Source organism: Corvus kubaryi, unplaced genomic scaffold, assembly GCF_017639235.1.
Source record: "Corvus kubaryi isolate FWS band 111438036 unplaced genomic scaffold, C.kubaryi_AGA036_p1.0 split3-37304, whole genome shotgun sequence".
Lineage (NCBI taxonomy): Eukaryota > Metazoa > Chordata > Aves > Passeriformes > Corvidae > Corvus > Corvus kubaryi.
In genome coordinates, this window is record NW_024582087.1 from 702364 (window position 1) to 729407 (window position 27044).

General features: G+C 60.1%; 5 protein-coding genes and 1 long non-coding RNA gene across 10 annotated transcripts in view; 2 read left to right on the forward strand and 4 right to left on the reverse strand.

Moving 5' to 3' along the window:
- Positions 1 to 253: 253 nt before the first annotated feature.
- On the reverse strand, positions 254 to 7040 carry CNKSR1 (connector enhancer of kinase suppressor of Ras 1). The gene is made up of 21 exons (XM_042015619.1): positions 6947 to 7040; positions 6495 to 6652; positions 6010 to 6200; positions 5851 to 5935; positions 5641 to 5682; positions 5264 to 5563; positions 5123 to 5182; positions 4683 to 4751; positions 4275 to 4394; positions 4027 to 4112; positions 3455 to 3579; positions 3197 to 3375; positions 2988 to 3018; positions 2732 to 2904; positions 2568 to 2641; positions 2135 to 2206; positions 1968 to 2041; positions 1702 to 1766; positions 1512 to 1614; positions 818 to 999; positions 254 to 732 (listed from the first exon to the last, which is right to left on the reverse strand). The coding sequence occupies exons 1-21, from the start codon at positions 6996 to 6998 to the stop codon at positions 529 to 531; spliced, it is 2445 nt and encodes an 814-aa protein (XP_041871553.1). The 5' UTR covers positions 6999 to 7040; the 3' UTR covers positions 254 to 528.
- A 76-nt stretch (positions 7041 to 7116) lies between these two features.
- Positions 7117 to 8934, forward strand: LOC121658562. The gene is made up of 2 exons (XR_006014003.1): positions 7117 to 7798; positions 8122 to 8934. It is a non-coding gene; the product is annotated as an uncharacterized LOC121658562 (long non-coding RNA).
- A 527-nt stretch (positions 8935 to 9461) lies between these two features.
- On the reverse strand, positions 9462 to 10794 carry ZNF593 (zinc finger protein 593). Its single transcript, XM_042015620.1, has 3 exons — positions 10563 to 10794; positions 10041 to 10103; positions 9462 to 9926 (listed from the first exon to the last, which is right to left on the reverse strand). The coding sequence occupies exons 1-3, from the start codon at positions 10757 to 10759 to the stop codon at positions 9785 to 9787; spliced, it is 402 nt and encodes a 133-aa protein (XP_041871554.1). The 5' UTR covers positions 10760 to 10794; the 3' UTR covers positions 9462 to 9784.
- A 125-nt stretch (positions 10795 to 10919) lies between these two features.
- CUNH1orf232 (chromosome unknown C1orf232 homolog) lies at positions 10920 to 12501 on the forward strand. The gene is made up of 4 exons (XM_042015790.1): positions 10920 to 11531; positions 11621 to 11707; positions 11792 to 11889; positions 12102 to 12501. Exons 1-4 carry the CDS (start codon positions 11445 to 11447, stop codon positions 12358 to 12360), a joined length of 531 nt encoding a protein of 176 aa, XP_041871724.1. The 5' UTR covers positions 10920 to 11444; the 3' UTR covers positions 12361 to 12501.
- Positions 12502 to 12632: 131 nt separating this feature from the next.
- FAM110D (family with sequence similarity 110 member D) lies at positions 12633 to 15304 on the reverse strand. Its single transcript, XM_042015789.1, has 2 exons — positions 15107 to 15304; positions 12633 to 14261 (listed from the first exon to the last, which is right to left on the reverse strand). The coding sequence occupies exon 2, from the start codon at positions 14149 to 14151 to the stop codon at positions 13117 to 13119; it is 1035 nt and encodes a 344-aa protein (XP_041871723.1). The 5' UTR covers positions 14152 to 14261; positions 15107 to 15304; the 3' UTR covers positions 12633 to 13116.
- Positions 15305 to 19267: 3963 nt separating this feature from the next.
- PDIK1L (PDLIM1 interacting kinase 1 like) overlaps positions 19268 to 27044 on the reverse strand; it is an 8499-nt gene continuing 722 nt past the window's right edge. The window contains exons 1-3 of one of the 5 annotated variants that reach the window (XR_006013982.1): positions 25162 to 27017; positions 20089 to 22404; positions 19268 to 20046 (exon numbers count right to left, since the gene is read on the reverse strand). Coding sequence is in view for 4 of the 5 variants with exons in the window: in XM_042015474.1 (XP_041871408.1) it covers positions 21664 to 22404; positions 25162 to 25446 (1026 nt within the window). In the remaining variant the exon portion in view is untranslated. Of the gene's footprint in view, positions 22405 to 25161; positions 27018 to 27044 lie in introns of those variants that run through there. The other 4 variants (XM_042015474.1, XM_042015476.1, XM_042015475.1 and 1 more) reach the window with 4 other exon arrangements.

Genomic DNA, 27044 nt, shown 5'->3' on the forward strand with positions numbered 1-27044 from the left:
TGGACGTCAGGAGGAATTTCTTCGTGGGAAAGGTGGTCAAGCACTGGCACAGGCTGCCCAGGGCGGTAGTTGAGTCACCATCCCTGGGAGTGTTCAAAAACACGTGGATGTGGCACTTGGGGACGAGGTTGAGCGGTGAACACCGCAGTGCTTGAGTTACAGCTGGACTCGATGATCTTGGAGGTTCTTTCCAGCCTAAACAATTCCATGATTTGATGATTTCAGCGCCAAGGAAAACCACGGCACGACCAGCCCCTGTCAACACATTTATTTACAGCAGAAGAGCCCGTGGCCGGGCCGGCTGGCAGCACCACAGCGGGGGCACGTTCCCCGGGAAAATCCCCCCCCCTTGCCAACCTGCAGCGAAGGCAAGACGAACTGGGAAAAATTAAGACTGTCACAGAAGCCACTTCCCCTGCGGGAGGGCCCTGCTGGGGGCTTAGCCTTCCAAAACGCCCCCCCAGCACAGAGCACCCACTGCTCTCCACGTCCTGTTGGCACCGGTCCACGCCAGGTCCTGGCAGGATGTCAGGGTTCAGCTGCCTCTTCGTGGGGGCCGTGCTGGTCCCCAGCATCCCCCTGGTCGTGGCCCTGACCCTGCCGCCCTGCCCAGCCCTCCCGCAGCTCCTGGTACAGCTCCTGGTGCTCCTCCTTCCAGCGCCTGAACGTGTCCGAGGTGAGCGCGGCCTCTCCCAGCAGCTGCTCCAGGGCCTGCAGCTCCGCCAGCTTTGCCTGCCCGGAGCAAGGGCACGTTTTGGGGGGGGGCCATGCATGGGCAGGGGACATTTGTAGGGTTCAGGGGGCTGCGGGGTCCCACCTTGAGCGTGCTCTGCAGAGCCCGCACCGCGTGCACCCTCTCGTTGATGTGGGGGTTCTTGTTGCGCCGCAGGAAGGACTTTCGGCACTGCTCCTGCGTCAGGAAGCGCCGCTGCCCGATGAGGGACACCCCTCCCTGCCTCAGGCACCGCATCAGGCTCTCCAGATCCTCCCCAGCCGGGTCTGAGCAAGGACAGGGGGTCACTGGAGCAGAAAGGCAGCCCCAAGACCCAGCAGGGCTCCCCTGTGCATGACCCTGCCCCGAAGGCAGGGGCTCATGGAGTGGTTGGGATTGGAAGGGACCTTAAAGATCATCTTGCTCCACCCCCTGTCATGGACAAGGACACCTTCCACTGTCCCAGGCTGCTCCAAGCCCCATCCAACCTGGCCTTGGACACTTCCAGGGATGGGGCAGCCACAGCTGCTCTGGGCACCCTGTGCCAGGGCCTCACCACTCACATAGGGAAGACCATCCTTCTAAATATCCAGTCTAAACCTACTCTTTTTAGTTTAAATCCTTTCCCCCTTGCCCTGTCTCTCCGTGCCTTCAAAAAATATCCCTCTCCATCTTTCCTGTAGGCTCTCTTCATCCCACTCAAACACACGCCAACTCGAGTTACCCCCCGGCACACCCACAGGCAAACGGGAGGGACACAAGGTGACAGGGGGTCAGATGTCTCCCCCCCAGCACCTACCCGTGGGGGAGCAGGGCCGGGGGCTGCCCTGGGGGCTGCTGGCTGCGCTGCCGGCTGGGGAGAGCTGTGCCTTCTCTGGGGTGTTCTGCAGCCTCTTCCTTGGCTGACAGAGAGACGGGGCAGGAGGTGAGACAAGGAACCTCTGTCCCTCTGTCCCTCTGTCCCGGGGATGTCCCCCAGGGCCACTCACCGAGTCGGATCCATGCCTGGGGGACTCATCGTCGGGGTCCTCAGCTTCTGTCTCACTGTAGCAGTCTGGAGGCCATGGGAAAAGACAAAAATTCCTTCCCAGGGCTGAGAATCATTGCGGCCCCCTCTCACATTCCCCCAAATCATGGGCTAAGCGGTCCCACGCCAGGGCTGTGGCACCAGGCACTGCTGCCCCATCAGGACCCCCCCCTGCAGGGTCCCCATCTCCCACCGACCCCGGCTCCCACCCCAGGATGGCCCCATTACCTTCTTCCTTGTCTGGGACTGCCTGGTGGGCTAACGTGTACTTTGTTTTGGCTGTTACAAGGCGACTGACCCACCTGGGGAGGGAAAGGATGGACAGACAGGGGGAGGAGGGTCCTGGCCAGCCCAGGGTGGCAGGGCCAGCGCTGACCATTGGCTCCATTACTCACATGCTCAGGTCAGCTAAGGTTTCAGCAGCGAAGACAAAGGGCTTGTACGTCTGGTGGCACAGCTGGAACACGCTGAGGACAAGGGGGTGGCTGCCTGTGCTGCTCTGGGGACACAGGGCCAGCCTCGAGCCGCCTCCCTCCTCCCCAGCACTGCAGCTCCCCCACTCCAACCCAGCCCAGGGATCTGGCCTTTTTCCTGCCATGGGAGATGCTCTGGTCCTCAGCCTCATCCCAGATAACACCAGTAACACAGTGTAGGCCTTGCTCAGAGTATGGGCAGAGTGCTACAAGGTGACAGCCCTGTGGGGACCTCACCAGCCCCATAGGGACGTGCAGGTGGTTCCCAGCAGGACTCATCAGCACGTGCCCTTGGGACAGCATCTCCCCTCTTCCACCACCAGCTGGGGGTGAAAATCAGACAGACCCCACTCACTATTTCTTCTTCTGCTCCCTCGTGCTCTCCAGGTTGTAGGTGGCCACGTTGATGAGTCCTGCAGCCTTCTCATCCTGCAGGAACAGGGACAGCCATGTCCGGCACCACCCCGAACATCCCGGCTGCCCAGGCGGGGGGTGGGCACACCCAGTGCCCCCACTCACGTTGGGGTGGTTGTACCAGTAGAGCGTGTGGCCCTTGAGCACAAACCAGCACCGCTTCCACTTCTGGGCCATGAAGCCCACGTGGTCCTTCTTCTTGAGGAGCCACCCATCGCAGTCCACCCGGCCCAGGTCCCGGCACGAGACCCGCCGGCGGCTCAGCCGGGTCGCCACTCCTGCCACCACAGCGTTGGGGGTGTCAGGGGAGGGAAGGGGGAGCAGAGCCCTGTTCAGCCCAGCCTGGCAGGGTCCTGCTCACCTTTCGGTCTGCGTCCTGTGTGGGGGCTGTCCTGGGCGGGGAGACAGAGATGAGATTTTAGTGGCAGTGCAGGAGGCGAGGGCAGGGCAGTGTTTGCTGAGCCCCCCCAGCAGCACCATAGCCCGTAGGGACACCTAAATTGCACACCCACAGCAGGGGCTCAGAGGGGAGCCTCTGACACCCCACAGCGTGTCCTCCCCAGCTCTCACCTCCCCAGGGAGCTGGCTGGGCTCTGCTCCCCCAGTCCCCGTGGCGGGGGCTGCCCCGGGGCTCAGCTCTGTGGCACAGGGTCGGGTGGCAGCAGGGGTGCCCGGGGGCGTGCCCAGGGGGGTGTCCAGGGGGGTTCCCAGGGGGCTGCCACTGTCCCACACCTCCTCCTCTGCAGCACCTGTGAACAGCGAGCAGGGCTTTAGACTCATAGGCTGGGGGGAACTGCTCCATCCCCGGACCCTCTGCTCCCGTCCTACCCCGTCCCGGCAGCTCCTCCACAGCTGCCCCGGGCAGCCTCAGATCTGGCTCGACCTCTTCCTCCTCCTCGTCAGTGACCGGATCCGGGGCAGAGTCTGGTCCCGAGTCCAAGTCGGCCTCAATGCTGGGAGAAAAACGGGACCCCTGAGCCCCAAACCTCCCCAAGCGCTGTTCAACCTCTGGCTGGGGCACCCACGGCTCTCCCTGCCCTGGGAATGGGGCTGGAGGGGACGTGGTGGCAGAGCTCCAGCTCAGTCCCACCGGCCTCCCCAGCTCGGCTGTTGCCTGCGCTGCCGCTGGCTCTCCGCACGCCTTTCCATTCCGGGAGAGGAGAAGGGTCATGTCTAAATATAGTTCCAACCCCACGGAAACGTTACCAAGTGAATTAATTACAAAACCCCTGTTTTTTCATTCCTTAAGACTCATGGCAGCTTCCCAGGCTGCTCACAGGCAGCTGCTGCACTGCTGGCACCTCTCCCCCTAAAAAAGGGCAGGGAAAGGGCCCTGGCTGCACCCAAACATCTCCTTGCTGGCCAGGTTGGGGGTGTTGGGGTGTCAGGATGGGGCTCACCTGGAGGTCAAGGACACTGGGCTGCCTGGGCTCTCACCACTCCTGGTGCCAGGGGAATCTGCAGCATCCAAAAATGCTCCCAGGGGCTGTGGATGGAGTGTCAGTGCCAGGCCCACCCCACCATGGACCCCAAAGCTTTAGGGATCTCCAGTGTGATGGGAGATGCCCGGCTCTGAGCATCTCTGCCTAGTTCCCAGCTCAGCCCAGTGCGGCACTTGGGTTGGACTGGGATCGCTGGGATCACTCACCTGCTGCCTGGGAGAGGGGGGTGAGCTGGGCAGGTCGAGGGGGATCTTCTTCAACACCAGAGTCACCGTGTTCCCCTTCTCCAGCAGCTTCCTTGCCAGGCTGATGGGTGTCCAACCCACCTGCACATCCTGGGTGAGCTGTGGGCCACTGCCCCGGCCCCATGGACGCTTCATCCCCCAAACCCGCCCCAGCCACAGATCCCACATCCCCCAAATCCTCCTGGCAATGGCTCCTGTGTCCCCCAGACCTTTCCCAGCCATGGCTCCTGCTTTTTGCTGGTCATAACTCCTGCATCCCCCCAAATCCTCCCCATCTCAGCCCCAGTACTCCCCAGCCCTGCAGCTCCCTGTCCATGTCCTCCCCACCAATTCCAGCAGCACCCTCGAGCCCCCATCCCCCTGACTCACCACAACCTGCTCGTTGACCTGCACGATCTCATCTCCGGGCAGGATGTGGTCCCCGTGGGCAGCCAGGGCCTGGGCAGAGGCAAGGGGACAGTGGGGTGCCCAGTCCTGGGTTCTCTCCCTCCCTCCCAAGCTAATCCCACTCAGGAACTCTCCCGGACAGGAAGAGCCAGGGGGGTTAGCCATTAACCCGACTTTGCACAGCAGCTGCCAGAGCTGCTGGTGGGGTCGGGGTGCAGAGGGGGCTGCCCCATGCCCAGGCTGTGCTCACTCATGGCATGAGTTGCATGGGCTCAGCCACAGGCAGCCCCCCGTGCTCTGGGTCAGGGGAGGGCAGAATAGGGCCCTAAGAGGTTCACAGGATCCCATGGATGGGGGATATTCCCCACAGGGTGACTGAGGGACAGGGGGTAACAGACAGGGAGGGGCAGCCCCTCACTCACCTCCGAGGTGGTCGCAGACACGAAGTGCAGGCAGGAGCTGGTGGAGGTGATCTCAAAGCCCTGGGGGGGCCCAAATGGGGGTTTGAGCAGGAGGCTGGGGTGTTCCGAGGCAGAGGGGGCATTGGGGTGGAGCGGACTCACCAGTCGGGCGGTGAGGAGTGGCTGGGGGCTCCCCAGAAGATCAGAAGGCGGTGTTGGGGTGCCAGGGGATCCTGGAGAGCTGCTCCATGGGTTGGGGGGCAGCGTTGGCATGTCAGGGGATGTTAGGGGGTGCTGCCACAGGCCAAGGGGCAGTGTCGGGGTGCTGGGGGACATCGGGGGGCTGCCCTGCGGGCCGGGGGGCAGCTCCAGCCCCACGCGCTGCAGTACAGCCCTGCAGTCCAGCAGCGCCGGGGGGCTGCAGCCCACGATGCTCTCGCAGATGCCCACGATGTGCTGGCACTGCGGGCGACAGCGGGGGGTGAGGGGAGCCCTGGCAGCCCCCCGGGCCTGCCACCCCCTCCTCACCCAGCACTCACAATCTGCAGGATCCCACTGTTCCTCTCAGCCGCTGGAAGGTCCTAGGGGACGAGATGTGGGAATGAGCATGAAGGGATGGCTCCATCCCAGATGGGGGAACCCCATGGGGAACCCCCCTGCATCCCACCTCCCCTCACTCCAGCTTTTCCTCCCACCTCCAGCCGGCAGAGCTTTGGGGGTCAGGAGAGCAGCCAGCCCTGGGCACTCACCACATGCAGCATCTCTGCCAGCTGGGCACAGAGCAGGATGATGTCCCGGCTGGCCGAAAAGTCATTGAGGGTGGAGAAGAGGTACCTGGGGGAAGACAGAACTCAGCCCCCCGAGTGGGGGGCACCCAGCACCCAGGGGTGCCCTCACCCGCCCCAGACCTGTTGAGCCAGGAGAAGAGTTCCTTGGCAGCCCCGACCAGGTCGATGACTTGGGCCAGGAGGGTGAGGGAGGGTGGCTGGGGGGCATCCCCTGCTGACAGCCCCTCCTGCACCAGGCTCTGGATGCCCTGTGCCAGCTCCTGCAGCCTCTCCGTCAGTGTCCGCAGGCTGGTGCTCACCAGCCCTGTGTCCTGGGGGGGACAGGGATGCCAGGGGATGGACGGGCGGGGCAGTCTCCGCGGTGCCTCCACATCCCCACCTTCACCCAGCGCACAGTGTCCCCATGTCCTTCCCTCTGTCCAGCTCAGGGTCCCCTCAAAACCCCCCTCCACTGAGTCCAGGGTGCCCCTGTGTCCCCATCTGCCCCCTTCCACCCAGACTAGGGTGATCCCACATCCTCCTCTGTCAGCCCAGGGAACCCCCATGTCCCCCTGCTCCCCCCTGCCTCCCTGGGATCCCGCAGCCCCCGGGATGCCGGCACTCACCAGGTTACGGAGCTGCTCCACGGCCTCCAGCAGCAGCTCCTGGTGGCCCAAGGGCCACACGCCCAGTGCCTCCAGGACCCCCGCGTCCAGCCCCAGCAGGTCAGGCCCCGATAGCCCCCAGGCCTCGAAGGGGTACCCCTGCACCGCCGTGTCCAGCCCTGCCACAGATCAGTCCCCCCTGCCAGTGTCCCTCTGGCTCCTGGCCGGGTGACCCTAGGGGTGACCCCTGGCTGATGGGAGAGTCCTCTCCATGCAACGAGTTCACCCGGCCTCAACCTAAACGCTGAGGACGGCCAGACCCCCCTCCACCCCCCTGCCATCCAGGGAATGCCCCTCCCAGGGAGGAGATGAGGGACGGGAAGTACTGTCACCCCTAGCCACACCAGCCCAGCCACACGTCCCCAAGCTGGGGACACGCCACCCCAGAGCCCGGGGGACAGCCAGGGTCTTACCTCGGAGCCAGGCGGCCGCCTGCGCGGGGCCCCAGGAGCGCACGGGCTCCATGGCGGCGGGGCCGGAGCGGCGGCGGGGCCGGAACGGCGGCGGGCGCGGCTCTCACCTGCGCCGGGCGCGGTCCCACCTGCGCCGGCAGCCGCAGCCCCATTGGCGCGCCCGGGTGCCGCTCAGCGCCGCGGCCGCCTGCCCGGGACGGCCCAGAACGATCCACGGGGCGAGGCCGCAGTGAGTCACAGCCGGGACGGTGACACACGGCCGCTGGAAGCCCCGGGAAATGACAGCCGGTGTCACCCCCCAAACGCTGCCCGCAGCGAGGGCTGAGGCCCGACAGCACTTGTGGCACCAGTGGGAGACCCCCAGGTGCCCCGTGGGTGCAAGGTTTGGCCACACAGAGCCCAGAAGAGCCTGAGGGAAGCCCCTGCTCAGCCCTGGAGTTTTTGGGGTGTCACCCCCGCCCAAAATATAACTCACACCCCTTCGCAGGGGGGGAAGCTGAGGCAGCCCCATACAGGCCTGCGGAAGGACTTGCCCATAGTTGAGCCCAGCCCTTCAGCCCCCCCAAATCCACCCTGAGCTGGCGTTGGCCCCCCCCGCCCGGCGTGTCCGCTCCGGGGAGCAGCGTGCGCTGATCGCGGCTGACAGCTGCTGCTCCGCGCCCGCCCGGTGCTGCGCCCTGCCCGAGGGGCCGCGGGGCCGCCGACAGACACGGAGCCCCTCGCCGCGCTCGGGGGCTCGGGGGGTCCCAGCCCCGCTGCTGCCGCCCCACGGGGCCCGATCCCACTGCTCCCCGTCACGCCATGATCATCCGCCCCCGACGCCTGACCCCGGGCTACTTCCGTCTGCTCCAGGTAAGGGGCGAGCAGGGTTGGGGGAGCCCATGGGGACCCCCGGGATCCTGTCCACACTGCCCACCAGGCCTGCTGGCCGCGGGAGCCGTTCCCGGCTGTATCCCAGCTCCACGGTAGCAGCGACGATGCTGCCGATGGAGCCCCACAAGCGCTGCATGGGGCACCCTAAACCCGCCCCTGAGATGCCCAGAGGGGCACAAAGCTGCCCCCATCACCCTTCCACCACCCAGTGTGATGGGGACATTCATGGCCCCAGGCCCCTGTCACCGCGGGCTTTGGGGGTACCCCACCGCTCCCCTCTGCTCTCCTGTGTGTCCCCACAGATGCAGCTGGCAGCAGGACGTGGAGCTGAGCCGGGGGGGCGGCTGCTGACCCCCCTGGCCCTGCTGCTGGCGGCCGCCGGACTCTGCCTGTCGCTGTACAGCGCCCGGAGAATGGCTGACCCCGCCAAGGCCCCCCCGGAGCCGTGAGCAGGGGGCTGGCGGGGCTGTGGGGACGGTCCCCGGGGGGGTGTTGGGGTTCCCCTCCACCCGCTGGCCCCCGCCCGAGCGGAGCTGCAGCTGCGGCCACTTTCCAGCTGACCTGCGCCACATCCAGCCCTTCCCGCCACGCCTGGGCACGCGATGGATGCGGGGATGGGGGACACGCGCCTGTCCCCCCCTGTCCCTGCCTTGGGCAGCCGGGATGGAGAACGGAGGAGCCGCTTCCAGCTCCGGAGCTGAGACCCTGCCCGAGCCACGAGGAGACATCGGGACCAACCACCGGATCAGAGGCTGGACGGACAGACAGAGGGACGGCAGAGCCGGGAGCTGCATCCATCTCCATCCCCCACGGAAGCAGAGGGGCTGGGGGACCCCAGCGATGGCCATGGAGCCCCCCAGTCCCCGTGGGAATGTGCTGTGGCTGCAGCCCCACTGGAATGAGGCCAGCGCCATTAGGTAACGGGGCAGGGGGGACACAGGGCCGGTGACGCGTCCCCCGGGCAGGCGCATCCCGCTGGGATGGCGCTGGGATGGCGCTGGGATGGCGGCTGCAGCCTTCCCGGCCCCCCCGCCGAGCCGCAGCTCCCCATGCCCCTGGGCCGGGGGGACAAATCCAGGCAGGCTGCGTGGAAATAAACCCTCCCCTACCCAGCACAGCTGTGTTGCTGCTCTGTCATCTGTTCCCAGCGCATTCCCAGCCCCCAGCGTGGCAGGAGGGATGCATCGAGGACAGGAATTTGGTGGCATTGTCACACAATGTCCCCTTAAGGGGCACCAGCAGCAGCCGTGGCAAACACCAGGGAGGGAGGCTGATCACGCCAGGAAGCCCCAGCCCTCCAGGAACATGAGATCATTTGCAGTTGAGTTTCTGAGGACAGGAGCCTCAAAGTGTCCTCACCAAGGGGACACTAGCACTGGCCTCTCAAGGCCCAAACCAGCTGCTCGCTGCAAACCCAAGTGCTTGATGAAGAGGTCACTCAAGCTCATATTCCCCCCCAAAAAGCTGCCTGGGAACTCCCTGCCAGGAGGGCAGAGGGACTTTTAGCACCCTGCCAGGCAAGAGCTCTGGGATGAGGCTCTTGGCACAGATACCTTTGGGTGATGGGGAAGAGCACAACCCTGAGGTGTCCCCCCCACCCCTTGGGGGGACCATCACCCTCACATTCAATGCTGCCACACTGTTAGTTGACATATTTTAATGGGTGCATCGCTGGATAACCTCTGACCTAAGGACAGAGACCTAAAACTGCTCCAAAAGCAGAGAGAAAGTCCTGCCAGCACTCAGAGAACAAGCAGCTTGTCTCTTTCTGGAGAAGAAGGACACAGCGAGGGCACCCAGGGTCTTGCTGGCTCCTTCTCCTCGTTAGGGCCCTGGCCAGGGGGGCTGTGGGAGGAGCAGGGTGGTTTTTGCTGGCAGGCTGTCCTGGGACATGTTTTTTCGCAAAACTGAGGACAAAGACGTCCTTACAGAGCCACTCAGCCTCTCAGTCCCCCGTCCCTGCGCTCAGCTGGATGTCTCCATCTCGGTGACCTCCTCGAGGGGCTGGGTCTGCACCTCCACCTTCTTTGGGGGGATGTAGGAGCCCATCCCGGCAGCACGTTCGGCCTCCTCCTGCGTGTACGGAGCCTCCCGCAGCTGCTTCAGCCTGGGGGGCACAGAGGGGATGAAGCTTCCACCTGCTCCTCTGAGCAGGACCAGCCCACAACTGCCCCTGCCACCCCCCTCACCCCGGAGAATTTGGGGGGCTGCCCCCTCTTACCTCTTCTTGTGCACCTTGGATCTGAAGTGCTCCTTCATGCTGTTCAGGTCCACGAAGTAGCGCCTGGGGTGTGAAAGGATGGGGGTGAGGGGGACCCCAAGACTGAAGCAGAGCTGGGGAGGGTCCTACCCCGGGGACAGGGTCCCACCACAATCCTCCACGGGCCAGAGCTCACCCTGAAACCGGGACAAGCTCTCCACAAGGGCCAGGGTCCCTCCCGAGACCAGGACAAGATACTCCCCCAGGGGTTGGAGTCCCCCTCGCCAGGAGCCAGGGATTACCCCTGGGACCAGGGCAACCCCCCCAAGGGGGCAGGGACCCCCCAGGACCTGAGCACCCCTCTCCCAGAGGCCACTGACCCCCAGCATCAGGATAACCCCATGCCAGCGGCCAGGAACCTCAGGGACCAGGACAAGTCCCCCACCTCCGCCGGGAACCACGGACCCCCCAGGACCAGGACAAGCCCATCCCAAGGCTGGAGCTCCCCCTCCGCAGCCCCCCGGAGCCCCCCGCCGCACGCACGCGCAGTGCAGGCAGTAGAACTGGGCGCAGCCCGGCAGGTCGGGGTCGATCTCCTGCCGCAGCAGCCGCGCGGCGTTCTCGGGCTTCAGGTCCGCGTGGATCTCGTCCAGGTCGCGCCGGCGCCGCTTCGTCTTCAGCTGCCGGGCGAGCGAGTGCGCCCGGTGCGCGCCGGTGCGGCGGCCGCTGCGCGGGGACATGGCGGCCGCACGCCGCGCCGGGGCCGCACTGCGCAGGCGCGGCGGCTGCGCGCCGCGCCCCGCCCACAAACCGCGAGAGCGAGGCCGCGGCCACGCCCACCGCGGTAAGCCACGCCCACCGCCAAACAGGCCACGCCCATCGCGGTAAGCCACGCCCCCCCGGTGTCCCCGGTACCGGGAGCGCTCCCCGGGCACGGCCGCGTCCCCAGCGCTCCCCCAGCCCCGCTGCCACCGTCCCCGCGCTGCCGCCGCGCTCCCCCCGTGTCCCCGTGCTCCCCGTGCTGCCCCGGTCACCGCTGTGATGAGCCGGGCAGGGCTCAGCGCCGCGTCCCGGCGCTGATCGTGTTTCGCCCGTGATCAATTATAGATGGGGACACGCGGCGGGGGGAGCGCGGAGCTCCAGAGCCTCCTCTGCACCGTGGGCGGGGGTGTTCCTGCCCTGGGGGTCCCAAGTGGGCGAGGGGCACGGGGGGCTGCGGCGGGGGTCAGGGTGGGTTTTGGGGGTGACCAGAGCGGCCGCCCCCGCGCTGCCCCCGGCTCAGCCCGGGCTCAGATTCCTTTTGTGCGGTGCAAGTGGCCGCTGAAACTTTAATGAAGCCACCGGATCGCCGGGTCGCCCATTCGGCCCCCCCTTGCCCCGCTGCCCGCGGCTCCCGCCGGCTCCGGCCCCGCTGAACCCCTCGCCATGGCCCAGGGCTTCTGGCGGCTCTACAAGGCCAAAGTGCTGCAGAGCCTGGGGGGGCCGCGGCCGGACGGGGCCCTGCAGGACGAGGTAGGGTGGGGGGTCCCCAAAATAGGGTGGCCAACCTCGCTGCCCTCCCCCTGCCTGCACCCCTGCCCTCACCGGGGGCTTCGTTGCAGGGAGACCCCCCCGAGCTGATGGAGACGGCCGAGCCCCCTGCGCTGATGGAGGAGGGAGCCAGCCCCGTGTCCCAGCTGGCGAGGAAGGTGAGGAGAGGGTTGGGGGATGCGGGGGCAGGGGGGGCACGTGGAGCCGGAGGTCCCCGGTGACCCCGGCGCTGCCTCCCGCAGGTGCAGGGGGTGGGTGCCCGGGGCTGGCGGACGCTTTCATCCCTCTTCACCCGCGAGGACGAGCACCAGCTGCTCAGCCCGGAGCCCTGCCCAGACCAGTAAGTTGCAGATCGCTGGGGGGGACCCCAGAACCCGGATCCAACCCTTGGGAACTGCCGAGCCCCCACAGCCCCCACCCCATCACCTGCATCCCCCTACCCGGCCTGCACCCGTGCGGCCGGGCGGGGCAGAGCCGGCATGGAGGGGGGGCATCGTGGGGCTTGGGGAGAAAGTCCCTGCAGCGACATCTCCGTCCCCACTCTCTCCCCAGCCCGCTGGCCACTGAGCCGTCCGAGATGCCCCACACTGAGAAGGCACCTGGATTTTGGGATCTCTTTGCTACCAAGTGGCAGCAGGCGTCGGGGCCGGACAAGAAGGTGCCGCCCCCGGAGCCGGATGAGAGCCCTGGGGAGCCGCCGGGTGACGATGGCAGTGACCTGCGGGAGCCAGAGGAAGGGGCCTTCCACTGGGGCTTCCTGGCTGGCAAGCTGGCCGAAATCCGGAATAAAAACGCCCCCAAGGGCAACTAGAGGAGGATGCACCAGCCGGACTCTCCAGCAGTTACTTGCGGCCCCCCACTGCTGGTGGGCAGCGCCCTGCCCGTGCCCGAGGGCTCTGCCGTGGGTTTGGGTGTCATATCTGCACTAAAGACCCCGAGGGTGCCCCTTTTCCCTGAGCTCTGCCTGGTGCTTTCCTTGCCCTCACCCCCCCCCAACAGCCCCAGGGCCCCTGAAGCAGCACAACCCCAAAGGTGGGGAGGGGGAGCAGCCCCCCCAGCCCTGGAGCATCCCCCCCACAGCTGCACACACTGCCAGGCTAGAAAAAAAACCCAAACAGATTTATTGAGGGCTGCTCTGGCCCCAGCAGCCCCTGTTCTGGGGAGGAGGGGGCTGTGGGGTGGGCACTGCCCACGACAGGGGACTCGGGCTCTGCCCACCCCCCAGGCTGCAGCTGGAGCAGGACACGGGTGGTCAGTGGGGGCTGCAGGCCCATCCCACCCTCCTGGGCAGGGGACAGGGAGGATGGAGATGATGGGGGACAGCAGGGAGACAGCATCCTGCGGCCCTGAGGCCTTGGAGAGACTCACCCGGGGGTGTCCCTTCCTCACCTGCCCCTCGGGTGCCCTCACCACACTCAGCCTGTGGACCTGGTGGTTCTCCCTGCCTGCAGCATCCCCACTGCCATGGCTGCCACCAGCCCGTGGGCCACATCCAGCGAGGGCGAGGGGCCACGTCCAGCCAGCGGGAGCCACACGGGTGTCCTCGTCGCGGCCAGGCCGTCCCCGCTCAGACCGTGGACTCCTTGGCAGCCGCCCAGGCTCTCTGGCAGCCGTAGAGCCACTTGATGACACGGGCGTTGCGCTCCACCACCGACACGGCGGAGCCCAGCCGGACGTCCGGCTCCTCCTCGCCCGGCCCCGCGTCCCCCTCGCTGCCCCCCGAGGCCCGCTCGGGCTCGGACTCGCAGGAGCCGGGGGGCCGGACCGAGGCGTTGTCCCAGCCCGCCGGCCCGAAGCGCTCCCGGCCCAGCAGCTCCACCAGCGCCCGGTCCAGCCCGCAGTAGTTGAAGAAGCGCTCCTTCTCCGAAAGCGGCAGCGACACTCGCAGAGCCAGCGGCTCCTTCCCGGGGGCACCGGGGGGCTGCGCCGCGGGGCTGCCGGGCACGGGGAAGATGCCACCGCCGTCACCGCCGCTGCTGCCTCCCGGCGTCCGCGCCTCCTCCTTCTCCGCCGGCGCCCACAGCATGGGGGTCTCGGGGCTCTGGGGGGCCGGCGGTCCCTCGCCCAGCGCCCTGGCAGGGGGCGAGCTGGGGGGTTTGTCTCTGAGGGGTCCCTGGAAGAGGCGCCGCACCAGCCCCGAGCCCTTGGTGTTCTCCTTGTCCCCGGCCAGGCAGTCCCGTTTCTGCCGGTAGATGATGAGCGAGTCGGGTCTCAGCAGGCGCCGGCTGCCGCTGCGGCGCGACACGGGGGACTGCGGGCACGGCAGCTTCCGGGGCCCGTCCCGGCCCAGCTCCGAGCCCGGACACAGCTCGTTGCACTGCTGGCGGGCGAGCAGGCGCCGGCCGTGGGGGGACAGCCGGGGCGAGCCCCGCAGCGCCGGCTCCTGCCGCCTGTTAATCACCTGCTGGGACTTGACGTACTTGGCCTTGTCGGCCTCCAGCCGCTCCACGGCGCTGGGTCTGCGGCCCCCGCTGCCCCCCGGCCCCTGCGGGCACTCGGGGCTCCGGTTCAGCCAGGCCAGGGGGGAGCCGCGGCCGGGGGCCATGAGGCGCAGGTTGCTGGAGGCGCAGACGGCGAGGCTGGGGCTGCCCAAGGGCACCATCGCCCCGGAACGGCGCTGCTGATCGCTCTGTTCCCCTCGGAGTGGCCGGGCAGGTCCGGTGTGGCAGCTGGGGAGGCTCCTGAAGCTTCGCTCGGCTCCTGGATTCAGCCCTGGGAGGAGAGAGGAGAGTCAGGGTGAGCCCCGAGGGTGCGGCGGTGAGGAGGAGGACGAGGAGGATGGGGCCGAAGCAGAGCTGAGGGTCCCCTCAAATGCCGCACAGGCAGCGAGTCCTGCCAGCCCAGCCAGGAACAGCCCCCGGGCAGGAAGGGAGAAGCGCCGAGCATCCGCCGGCTTCACCCGCATCCCTGGAGCGGCTTCCAACAGGAAAAAATACCGGAGCCGGCCGCCGCCTCGTCTTCCCGAGCGGCAGAACAAAGCTGTGCTCAGGAGAGCTGGCAAGCTGCCCCACGGCTGGGGGTGTTTGGGGGTCCCCGAGCCGTGCCCCACACAGCCAGGCTGGGCTGGGAGGGAAGATTCTCCCTTTCTCCGTGTGTGAGGGCACGGAACCAGGGGGTTTCGGCAGCCCTGGGGTGCTCTGGCCCTTGCTCAGCTCACCCCAGCGCCCATGTGTGAATCCGGCGGTGGGGGAAGGAGTCTGGAGCTGGGGCTGTAGATGCCCGAAGCGGATGGGTCCCACTGTGCAGAAAAGGCCTGAAGGGCCCTGAAGAGCCACTCCATCACCAGCCCTGGGTGACAGCAGGGACACGGGGCCGGGCAGAGCAGAGCTCACGGGAGCAAACAGCCCACGAGCCCTCTGCCACGCAGCTCCACACGCAGCCCACGGGCTCCACACTGCACCCACCCCGGAGTACACACGGGGAAACTGAGGCACGCGGTGTCTGGCCCTGTGCCCCGAGGGATGAGCACGAGGTGCCCAGGCTGAGCCCTCACCCTCCCCAGGGGCAGGACCTGTGCCAGGACCTGAGCCAGGCAGGTGGGGGATGCTCTCGCTCACCTGAGCCCACGCAGGGATGCAGGGATGGGATGCAGGGATGGGATGCTCCAGTCTCACGCAGCTCCTGCCCCTCTGGCTGCCGCGGCAAACTGAGCCCAGAGCCGGCAGCAGCCTCATATAGAGGATGAGGAAGAGGAAGAGGAAGAGCCAGCCCATTAACCCCTGCCAGCCCAGCTCAGCCCGGCCGGCAGGAGCCCACTCCGTGCTGATCCCCCTTCCCAGCCCTGCCCCAGGCCCTGCCCGGCATTAACCCCCCTCCTCCAGCAGCTCCAGCTCACCTCTGCCAGCTCCCCCCCTCCCTCCGCCTCCTTACGGGAACCCGGCCGGGATTTCGGGATCTGCAGCAGAGATTTTTGCCTCCGAGTCTCTCGGCGGGTCAGCAGTGGGGCAGGGAAACCATGTCCACTCCAGCAGCTTCTCCTTCCACACCCACCCCAGGGTGCTGGGGGCCGCTCAGGAGCAGGAGCCCACCACAATCCCCTTCCCCAGGATCCTGCCCAGGCAGGAAAGGTCCTTCTGGCACCTTCTCCGGTGGCGGCGAAAGGGTCAAAGCCAGCCCCGAGATGGCCGGTGCCTGCCTCTTCCCCCCGGGAAGGGCTGTAAATCGCAGGAAGCCACAATGGGCTGGAGCTGGCCCAGAGGTTATTTTTACCGCTGCCCTCTTCCCTTCCCCGAGGGCCGAGTGCTCCCACAGGGACAATCCCGGCCCCCTCCATCCCCAGCTCCAGCCCGGGGGGCTGCGAACGTGGCACCGGAGCAGAGGGGGAAGGACCTGCTGCACCCTGATCTGGGCTCCCAGACCCTCGGAGCGGGGCCAGAGAAAGCCCCCAGGGCTCCCTGGGGAGCCACCAGCTCCCTGCACCCCTCTGGCAGCCAGTTTGGATGGAGAGCTGGGTCACAGCCCGGCCCAGGCTGGTCACAGGCACTGGGGAGGCTCCAGTGGGGACAAAGCCACGGCATTCGGCCCCAGATCCTGGGATGAGAGGGGACCTGTCCCCGAGCACTTCTGTCCCCACCCCAGTTCCTTCCTGAGGAGCTGCTGCTCCAGAGCCAGTGCCGGGAACGGGGCTGGGGCTGCATCCAGCACCTTCCCGGCCATGGCAGCAGGACCAGGAAGGGGCTGGGGCCAGGATTCCTGTGCCGACGAAAACGGGAGCTAAAATGGAAGCTGGGCAGGATGAGAGGGACCAGGCCTTGTTCAAGCTCTGCAGGCACTGGAAAAAATTCCCAGTGAAAGCAAGGAAGGGACAAACCACCTCTTTTATTCTAATAAACTTGGAGAGGAGCAAAGCAGGCAACACTTGGGCTCTGTGTGCAGGATGCGGCAGCACTTGAGAATATTCGGTGGAAGACAGGGAATAGGATCAGGCCAAGTGACAGAGAAACCCGTGGCAGCTCTGGGATCTGCCCCTGGATTCCCTCATGGACCTTAATTTTAACTCCAGGCAACATGAGTCACTGTTCATTAGGAAGTGTTTTATTTTCCAAGCTGGAATCCTGGAAGCTGTTGTGGCCACAAGTGAATAAGAGCGGCCTTGAAATCACCTTTCCCTGGCGGATGCAGCCTGTCCCCATGGGATGCTCTTCCCAAATGCCTGTCCCAGAGTCATCACCCTCCTTGGAGCACCTGCCAGGCACTTGCTGTTGAACTGGAATATTTGGATAAGGCAGATTCCCTTTGGGATAAAAAAAGGGATGATTTGAGGGGCTCTTCCTGGCATCAAACTCCCAGGCAGCTCCTGCTTTTCCTGGTGATAAAGGTTTTGTCCCTGTGACTTCTAGGAAGGCATTTACCCCATTTTCAGCCTCCTGTGGATGCACCAGGGGGCTTTTTGGGGTCATGTGGATGCTCAAGTCCCTTGGTTTTATTTAAGGTTACTCAGAGCTCTCTCTGCTCTTCCATGCGGCTGGAAGGGAGCACAGAGCTGGGCAAGCAAAACAACCCCAGGTGAAACCCAGCCACAGCTGGGGCCAGCTGTGGAAACTTCCAGGGTGAGAAAAGGCTGAGAAGGTCCCCAAAGGCCACGAGTCCCAGAGCACAGATCCTCCTTCCACAGCATTTTCCTCTCCTGATGAACCAACCCTGCTCCCAGCACTGCTCCAACCCCTCCAGGTGACCAGAAGCCACCGTGTCCTGCTGAGCTCTTTCCAGATACGTTTCTCCTTTCAAAACATAATTTCAGAAATCACTTGGGTGCAGCTGGGAATGCAGCACCTGGTGGCCCGGCCAGCTGTCTCTACTGGCTGGTTCACTTTCACAGCCCACAGCAGCTCCTCAGGCCCGAAGTCCATGCAAATGTCACCGCCCGGGGAGGAGCCAAAGAGGGCTCAGGCTTTCCTTCAGGAGAGGGCAGGGGTGGAAGGCTTGTTAGACAAGTTTAAAAATATCAAGGGTTCAAAGGGGCATGAATAAATGTGAAACCAGCACCTAATCCGAGGCAGGCACCCACGTGTTGGTGCGAGTTGGAACTGGAGCAGCCGGGCCCAGGAGAGGCTCCTGTGGATGTTCCAACCCCTCAAAGGGGCTCCAAACCCCACGGCAGGCGAGGGCTGGGCAGTGCTGGGACCACAGGGACAGCCAGGAAAGACAGAGATGGAATGAGCTGCCAGGACTGAGGGAAGCAAGCCCAGGGTCAGGATGGGGGGCTAAACCCACCACTGCTGCATCTGGTTCCATCCCAAACCTGAGAGTAGAGGGGCCTCTGAAATGAGCAAGAACACGGCCCAGGCTCCTCTTCCAGCCGTGGTGCCTGGCCCAGCCTCAGGTCACTTGACAGCACCCTGCTCCTAAAAATGGGGTTTCAGATTCCCCCAAAACACTTCCAGAGCTCCTCAACAGCATCTGCAGCAGCTCAGTCTGGTATTCCCACCTCCCCCGTGTCCCTCAGACGCTCTGGATGGTTTGTGGCATTCCAGGCACATCCCTCAGCCTTTCTTGTGCTGAAGCACAGCAATTGCAGAACCGGCCCCTCCAACCAAAGGGGGAACCGAGCAGCCCCGGCCAGCACCACCCGCTGGAGTTGGTGTTCAGATGCTCCCAGCTGGTTCTCCCTGGGCCAAACCCTCCCGTCCCCAAACTGCCAGGAAGGATCCAAAGCACGGAGCCACCGATGGCCCCCGGGAAGATTCACGGGGCACAGAGCAGGGGAAGAGATGGAGCAAAGGGAAAAGCCACACAGAGCAGGGGCTGTTTGTGCCACCCGCAGTCCAAAGGCCACCTGAGCCTGTGGGGTGGGGGGGAAGTTGTTTCCGTGCAGGGAGGGCCTTTCCAAGGGGTGGGGTGGAGGCTGGGGCTCCCTGGAGGGGGATTTATCTCCCCCCAAAGCTCCAGCTGCCAGCACGCCGTGGGTTGTGCCGAGGGAGACTCTGCTTGAACCAAAACAAAGCAAAAACACCAACAAGGCAAGCTCCCAACCCCAGCCCAGGAACGGGCAAGCTGCAGCCTGAAGCCTCTGCAGATCGAGGAAAGCAGAGCTGAGCTCGGGTTCTCCCAGCCCAGATGGGGCTCAATTATATCTAATTTCTGCACCAGGGCATTTCCCTGCAGAGCTCCCTGCCCGCCCTATGGGCTAAATATATTTAAAGTACAGTACATATTATATATATAGTTTATATATATATATGGGTCATATATATATTTATATATATATATATATGGTTTGTTTTTCATTTTGTGGGGAAGGAACTCAGCTTGTGTCTGTATTTAAAATCACCACTCTTAGAACTAAACCAAAAGTGGGACTTTCTCCTTTACTAAAGGTCTTTATTCTTTACCCCCTAAAAAAAAAGGAATCTAAATCCAAACTGCATTGACTTAAGCACAAGGCTCCTGCCAGGTGGGAATCTGCCCACTCCTGGCACCAGGAATCCACAGGTGCAGGCACAGGGGAGAGCACTGGGCTTGGGTTTGTTGTGGGTAAATTCCAAGAGGAACTCATTTACAGCATTTCCAGTCTGCAGAACCCTCTGTCCAGAGCACTGCTAATTAAAACATGAAAATGAGGGCTACACCTGCCTGTCATGGATAAGTAATGAAGTTTCCTCACCTTTATTCCTGAGGTTTCTCAGGGCATGTGGGAGCAGCAGGATGCTGTCCCTGGAGGGCAGCACTGACACTGCACTGACCGAAAGCACTTCCCCATAAAAAGTCCTAAAACTTCATTGAAATTCAAGATTTTATTTCAAAAACAGTCATGAACTTAATAAATTACACAATAATTTTCCTCATTATAAATTCTCCATAAAATATATTTTACAGTTTTTAAAGAAAAACATGGAAAAAAAAAATCTTTCCCAAGTGCTGGAAAGTGTCTTGACTTCGTGTCACGCTGGTGAACGACCCCGCAGCTGCTACAACAACTTGATTTGTTTTCTCAAAACAAAGACCTCAGACAACAAAACTCAAAGAGAACACAGAGCTCGAGGACTACCAGTGTCACCCAACAGCGAGGATAAGCACCATGAGGGGGATTTCAGGCACCCCCGACCTATAAAGTGGCAATCAGTGCAAAGAAACACTTCGGGAGTCAAAAACCCCAAGACTTCCCTGTGCCATTCCTTCATTTCTGCCCTGCAGGCAGTGGAACCCTGCAGAGGGGAATCGGGTGAGTCACAAAGCACCTCAGAGGGGAGCAGTGTTACTCTGCAGGAGGTTCACACCCTGGTTATGACTTCTGCCTGGGTGAGAGAAGGGGACGCTCACCCCCTTATTTTTAAAAAGCTCTCAAGTTTAACGTGAATTATAAACCCCCTTCAAACTTTACTCATCCAGTGACCCTGCTGAGATGTGAGAACTGGGAGGCAGAGCTGGCACAGAAGTGAAGTGTGTTTGTCTGAGGATCACTCCCTAAAACGATGAAGTGAAAGAAAATAACAAGAATTACAAACTAAGGCCAGCTGGGTGACGGGCACCAGCTCACACAGCACCAGCTAAGAACCACCTGTGGCCTGTAAAGCCTCACACAGCACCAGCTAAGAACCACCTGTGGCCTGTAAAGCCTCAGCAGCTGGGTGGAATCAGAATCTTTTTTGCTCTTGGAAAAAACAAAAAAATGGTATTTAGTTTATTCACACTCAAAGAATAAACACTGAGTGCCCAGAACTGCTCCCCAGGCACTAAGAGGGAACAGTATTCAAAAAGCAAATTATACATGGAAATACTTACAGCCATTTTCAAGTAATATTTGGGTGGAGGAAAAAAATTAAATTGAATTTATTAAGAAAACTGGCCTTTCCTGCAGCTTTAAAGGCAATTTTAACTCCGCTTGTTCCAAAAGGTCAAACTGCACGGAAAAGGTCAGTCCTGCACCCAAAAGAACAAAGTGTTGTGCTGGTACAAAGAGCTTCTGTCAGCCCTGCAGAGTCAGGTGGCCTCAGCAAAACCTCTCCCAGCCTCAATCTGCTCTGTGCAACAAGAGCTGGGGATAAGCAGCTTCCAGCTGCTCCAAAGCTCCCCATCCTCCCATCTGCGCTTTCAAATAAAGATCACTTCTTTAAAAGGAGGAGAAATAAATAAAAAAAAAATAAATCAACCCAGGCTGGCACCCTTCACATACCTGTCACCGAGCCTTCTCCCAGCTCTGACACCAGGTGTGAGCCACGGGCCAGAGCCACCTCTGTCCCCTCATCCCCACTGGATCAGGGGCAGTGCCAGAGAGGAAAAGGCCATGGCCAGGATTATCAGCTGGATCCAGTTAGTGGGAAAACTGTGCTGCCACTGCATTTTGAAGGATTTTAAGAACATGCTGCTGGATTCCCTCATCCGTGTTTCCATCAACTGAGGAATGGCACAGAATTCTGCTGTGATAAATCCTCAAGGTGCTATTGGATTATAGACACCAGAGCAGAAAGCATGTTGAGAAAAGGCAGATTAATCGATAAATAAAAGCAAAATCAAATGATCAATGACCCAGTCCCCTGCCAGCACCTGACTGTACATTTTTAATTTGACTCCCTCGGTGATGAGCTCATTAAGCTCTAAGTGCTAAGATCAGCCACGTTAGCACTTCAAAAGCAGCTGATCCCCTTGCATTGCTTTTTTTTGTTTACAAAGTCAAGTCTCTGAAATCAGATAACAAAAATAAATAATAAAGTCATTCAGGCCTGGGGAAGAAGGAGTGTTTCTCACCCACCTTCCTCACCCAGTCTTCTAGCAGACCCCAGTCATCCAGACCCACAGCAAATAATTTAAGTGCCACACGCTCCCAGTCACTCATGTACATAAATATATACACAGATTACATTACAAAGCCTCAAGATTTGCACTGCCAGCATGCAAACCTTTTTCCTTTTTTTTTTTTTTCCATGAGAGTTCCTAATACTGACATAGGAAACTGGAATGTATGAGACACTCCATGACAGAGTGCTGGAAATCAAGTAGTGTTGGCTCTTTCAACATCCCCCTGCCAGTGCACACCAAGGAACACCCTCACGTCTCACTCTGGGATTTTACACCGTGGCTAACTCAACATTCCTGTCGGGAAACTCCAGTGAGGTGAAAACCACCCCCTGCAGGTGAGCTCAGGCTCTGCCTGCCAGGCAGCTCCCGCCGAGCCCCTTCACGTGTCCCAGCTGCTGTCCTTGAAGGCGATGTTGACCAGTCTCAGCTCCAGCTCGAAGGCGTCGGGCCGGTCCTGCGGGTTGGCCGCCAGCATCTCCTTGATCAGCTGCTTCATCCGGGCGTTCATGGACTTCTTCTTCACGGGGATGAGCAGCTCCATCTTGGGGTTCTCCAGCAGCGCCTCGCCCACGGGCACGATGGCCGTGCCCTGCTTCACGTAACTGCCCAGCAGCTCCTTCTTGGTCTCGGTGTCGATGAAGGTGATCCTCTCCAGCATGGCCCAGATGATGATGCCCAGGGCGAAGATGTCTGCCTTGGCCGTGTAGTGTCCCTCCCACACCTCGGGGGCCATGTAGAAGTCGGTGCCGCAGGCAGTGGACAGGAAACATTTATTGACATTGACGGGCTCCTCGGGGTTCTGCCCGGAGGCCGAGCACACCTTGCTCAGCCCAAAATCCGCCACTTTCAGGGTGGGCTCCGGGTCGCTGGCGTCCACCCTGCTCTGGGAGATGAGGATGTTGTCGGGCTTGAGGTCCCGATGGATGATCTGGTTTTTGTGCAGGAAGGCCAGGGCGCTGCTGAGCTGCAGCATGAAGCTGGTGTTGGTCTTGCGGTTGGGCTTTCGGGACAGCAGGTACTCGTTCATGTCTCCTCCATCACAGAAATCCATCACAAACCACAGGTAATAAGCACTTTTGGGGTCAAAGGCTATTTCTCCTTTTAATGAGGTTTCTACAAGCTGCAACGGGGAAAAGAAACGTCGTAACTACCTGATGAACATGAGAATGAAAGGATATGATGGAAAAAATGAATGAAAGCAGGATCTTCACGGAGAGGGGAAATTTGGGTTAATTATACAGAAGGATTTCTTCCCTGTGGGGCTGCTGAGGCCCTGGCACAGGCTACCCAGAGAAGCTGTGGCTGCCCCTGAACCCCTGGAAGTGTCCGAGGCCAGGTTGGAGCAACCTGGGATAGTGGAAGGTGTCCCTGCCCATGGGAATGAGATGGGGTTTAAGATCCCTTCCAACCCAAACCATTCTAGGATTGTTTGATCCTCCTCTCAACAATCCAGAGAGCAAGATATTGCAACAGGGAAAAGTAAACATTATGCAAATGTTTTTATGGAAAAGGAAAAAAAAAAAAAAAAAAAATCACAATGTATTTGCCAGCCTCCTTATCTTCACTTGTGTGGAGCATATCAAGCTCAGGCTCCTGCCCAGAAGTGGAGCTCGACCCTGATAACAGAATTTTTAAAGATACCCAGTGGCCATTACCCTCCCATCTGTCCCAGCTGGACAGCGTCCCACCCTGACAAAGCCTGTCCCACCCACTTTGCCAACAGCTTTTCGGGATAAACAAAGTCTCACAAGTAACTCCACGCAGCTGTATTTATCCGTGAGAGATTTTTAAAGCCTGTTCTCCATTCCTGACACATTAATGAATTCCAGCAAGTTAACACAGGACCCCTGAGCTCAGGAGAACACTGATCTACAGGCACAGCTGAGCACGGAACACCCTTCCCACCATCATTATCCGCATGGTATTTTCAGGAACACAAGCTGAGCAGCCAGTTCTCACAGCTGCTTCACACCGAAAGCAAAGTAAAACCTGCAATCACTTTTACTAATCCTGTTTACACAACTGCATTTGCTTCTTCAGCTCCTCTGAGGCAGCTCTGCAAGCAAAGTCCTGCAATTATTCCTGTTAGCAGTAAACCAATGGATACTAAATCAATCTGGCTTTCAAAAATTATGCTGTGTGTTAATACTCAGAGAGGCATCTTGAAGTGCTTTTAAAAAGGGACCTTTTCAAGAAAAGAAATGGTAGTAATTCACAGCTATCTTCCCAGACCAATTTAAACAGTAAATCTATTTTAGAGCTAAAAAATGTCTTATTTAGGGTTTGTAGTCAGGAACAGTGAGATTAAGGTATCTCAGGAGAGCAGGGAGTCTCCTCTGCCAACAGGGCACCAACACAGCTCTGCCCTCCACGGAGTCACAGGAGCTGAACTTGCAGATGTTGTGCGAGTTAAGACAACAAAATCCACCCCCTACATCTGTCACAGTGGCAAAGCACCAGCAGACAAAGCTAATTCAGGACTCAAACTCCACAGATTTGGTTCAGCTGGCACTAAGAATCTGCCCCAGGAGAGGGTGACACCCCTTCCTCAGTCTCCTCACATAGAGCAGCAGCTCAGCTCTGTGACATCACCTGGGAGAGGACAGGGGTGTCTCATTGTCCTTAGTTTAGCCCAGGCTACCAGAAAGTGACCCTGCCAGTCAGCTCAGCTCTGCCCTTTGCTCTTCCCTCTGGAGCAGCACAACAATCTGTGGTGTTTGTGCCTGGCAGGGGCCAGGTGCCTGTGCCAGCTGCTCTCCAGCACCACCATCCAAACCAGCGCTGGGGGTGAGCTGGAAGCTCTTCCCCCACCTTACAGTTCCACCCTGGGGCTTTCAAAGCTCCTCCCTGCACATCTGCCCTCAAGTTGGAAGCAATCCCTGGCAGCTCCACTAAAACCAGGAAGGTAAGGCACTGACTTCTCCCCCATGAGCTGGCCAGTATAATTTTAGCCTAATCCCTGCATGAGAACAAGTCAGGAACGGCTCCCAAGCCACAGGGAGCTGGCAAAGCCAAGGATCCTGGTTCTCAGGCTCGGACAGCACCCGGCACAACGGGATCTGCAGGGCTGTTCACCAACAAAAGGCCCACAGCAGACAGCAGGAATGACAATGAAAACTGAAATGATGAGAGCTGACTAGGGATAACACAGCAAACACTGAGCAGGCTGCTGGCTTTTTAAACCAGGGACACAAATTGCTGCCAAGGGGTGATTTATACTTGGGGCTGCTTCTTGACAAGGGAATTAATTAGATTATCTTTCAGTGTCTTCCCAGAGCTACTTATTCTTCAAAAACACACACCTTCAAACTTAAAGGATGCTTTCAGACTGATATTTATTCCCTTATTTATCATACCTTCACCCCTCTTTCAAGAGCCTAATATTTATTTATGAAAAAAAGAAACAGCTCATGATGTGCTACCAATTGCTTCTTGTTTCTGAAAGAGTTTTAAGTGTTGGCTTCCTACAAAACAAGACAGTGACTTCCTCTTCCAAGGACACCCAGGATGCATTTCCTCCAAGCTCTATCCCAGGACAGGAGTGCTCTTTAACCTGCAGCAGGGCTGCTGCCAAGAACTCCACAGCCTGCACCTCCCCTGGGCTTCACCTGTGGGGCTTCCGCAAATTATCAAAGCAGATTTGCATGAAATACAAATTCTGGAGTCTTTTAGAGCAGCACGGCTCCAAGTCCCAAGATCCAGGTGATTGTTCAGTTTTTTTAAAGACCTCTATTAAATTCTGGGTGTCAGCAATGCAAACAATCCCCTCACCTATCTGAGCACACCTCAAAACCACGACCCTGGCTGCCCCACCTCCTTCCCCCCAGCTCCACATTGTTACCGATTCCTTCCACCCCGTTCCCTCGGCTTCGTGTACCTGTAAATAAAGGGAGGAGCTGGAGCCATGGGACATCTTCTGCACCATGCCATCTTTCTGCAAGATGCACTCCTCCAGGTGAATGACGTTGGGGTGCTGGCTCTTGATACTGCTAAGGGCCCAGAACTCGCGCAGAGCCAGTTCCACGTTCTCCGGAGCGTGGCACCGGATCTTTTTCACGGCCACGCGGGCACAGGTCCTCCTGACGACCGCTTCGTACACCACACCATAACTGCCACGACCAACCTCCCGAATTAGATCGTACTTAGGCTGGCTACTCACCATCTTCAAGAGCAAAGGTTCTGGGGAAGGGGGAAAAACCCACAGAACTAAAACTTAGGCACAGGAACCGGGCTGTATTTTCCCCTCTAGGGGCTGGCGTGGCAGCGCTGGGCCTGCCCAGACCCCGCCATTAACGGGGGTCGAGTGCTAGAACATTCCAGAAGCTACTCCATAAACCTGCACCTGTTGCCACGGGCCAGGTGGAAGTGAAATTACATCTTTTCGTTAAGATTTCAAATACAGCCCAGTGCGTTCAAGGTGGCAACAATTCAAACCTAGACTGGTATCGTGCCGAGACAGGACTATCGAGAACGCTCCTGCTCCTCTCCCTCAGTGTCTTCCGTGAGCATCTGCAGGAATAACAGGAGGGTGTCATGCTCCCCATCCAGCCTGGAGAGCACAGGAGGTTCCAGTTGAAGCCCCTGGTTGGGCAGTGACAGATTTTAATTAACTGCCTCTTGTGGAGGTGACTGCAGGAGCAAATGTTTCTGTTATAATTAAGCTGTTTTGCTCAGAGAAGAGAAAGCTTCAATCGCTCCCGGTTTACTTTTTGAGGCGACTGATTTTTCACCAAGTCTCCTCCGCACGAGGAATCTACAGCTATGAAAGGTTAAAAAGGATAACTGATTGCAGAAGTTTGCACCCAGCATCTAACTTTCACTTTTGCTCAACAGAGCAAGGACAAAAGTTAAGTTATTGCTCTGAAAGTAAAACAGAGAGAGAGAGAGACACACACACACACAAAAAAAAAAAAAAAAAGCCACCAAACCCTGCTGCAGATTTATGACCGTCCCTGCACGCTGCCCTACAAGATTACAAACCAAACACCAGCACCACCTTCACACAACCAAACCAAAACGGGACACTGACTAGAGACAGGAATAAATTAAAAAAAAAAAAAGCCTGGCTAGCCAAGGATCACTGGTCAAACAGAATGAAACGCAAAACCAAAAGTAAATAAATAAACAAGTAAGTAAAATCACACTGGTAGATCAGAACTACAATAGCTTTAAGACAGCCAGTGATAAAGGTAATTCTCTTTATGTCAGTAAACCAGGCAATAAGGACCACATTGAAACAAACGCCTGTTTTTAGTAGGAAGCTTTCAAGTATTTCCACTGCTTTAGGCAATTTTTTTTTTTTTAAGAAAAAAAAAGAAAAAAAAAAGAAAAAGAGAGAGAAAAAAGGTATCATCAGTCTCAGGCAATGCTACAGAGATATTTTAACCTTTCAGCAAAGCTGTGTGACACACATTTGCACTAAGGTTTTGAACCAAGATGTGACGTGTGTGAGAAACGCGTTACCAGGAGAATCCACTCACGGGATGGGCCGAGGCTGCACCTGTAGCGGGGCTGCAACTTCAGATCAGAGCCTGAACACTGAGATCCGATGGGCCAACAAGGGCAGGATCTGTAATTTCACCAGCGGCCGAATAACTCCGGAGGAAAACACTGCGCTGCGTTACTCAAACACGGGCACACCGGGTTCCAAGCGGGCACGGAACGTCGCCCCGTGTCGGGAGCCGGCTGTCACCGCGGCCGTGCCACCGCGCCGAGCCCCGGGGCCGCCCCCGGCCCTGCCCCGGCCCGCGGCGCTGCCCG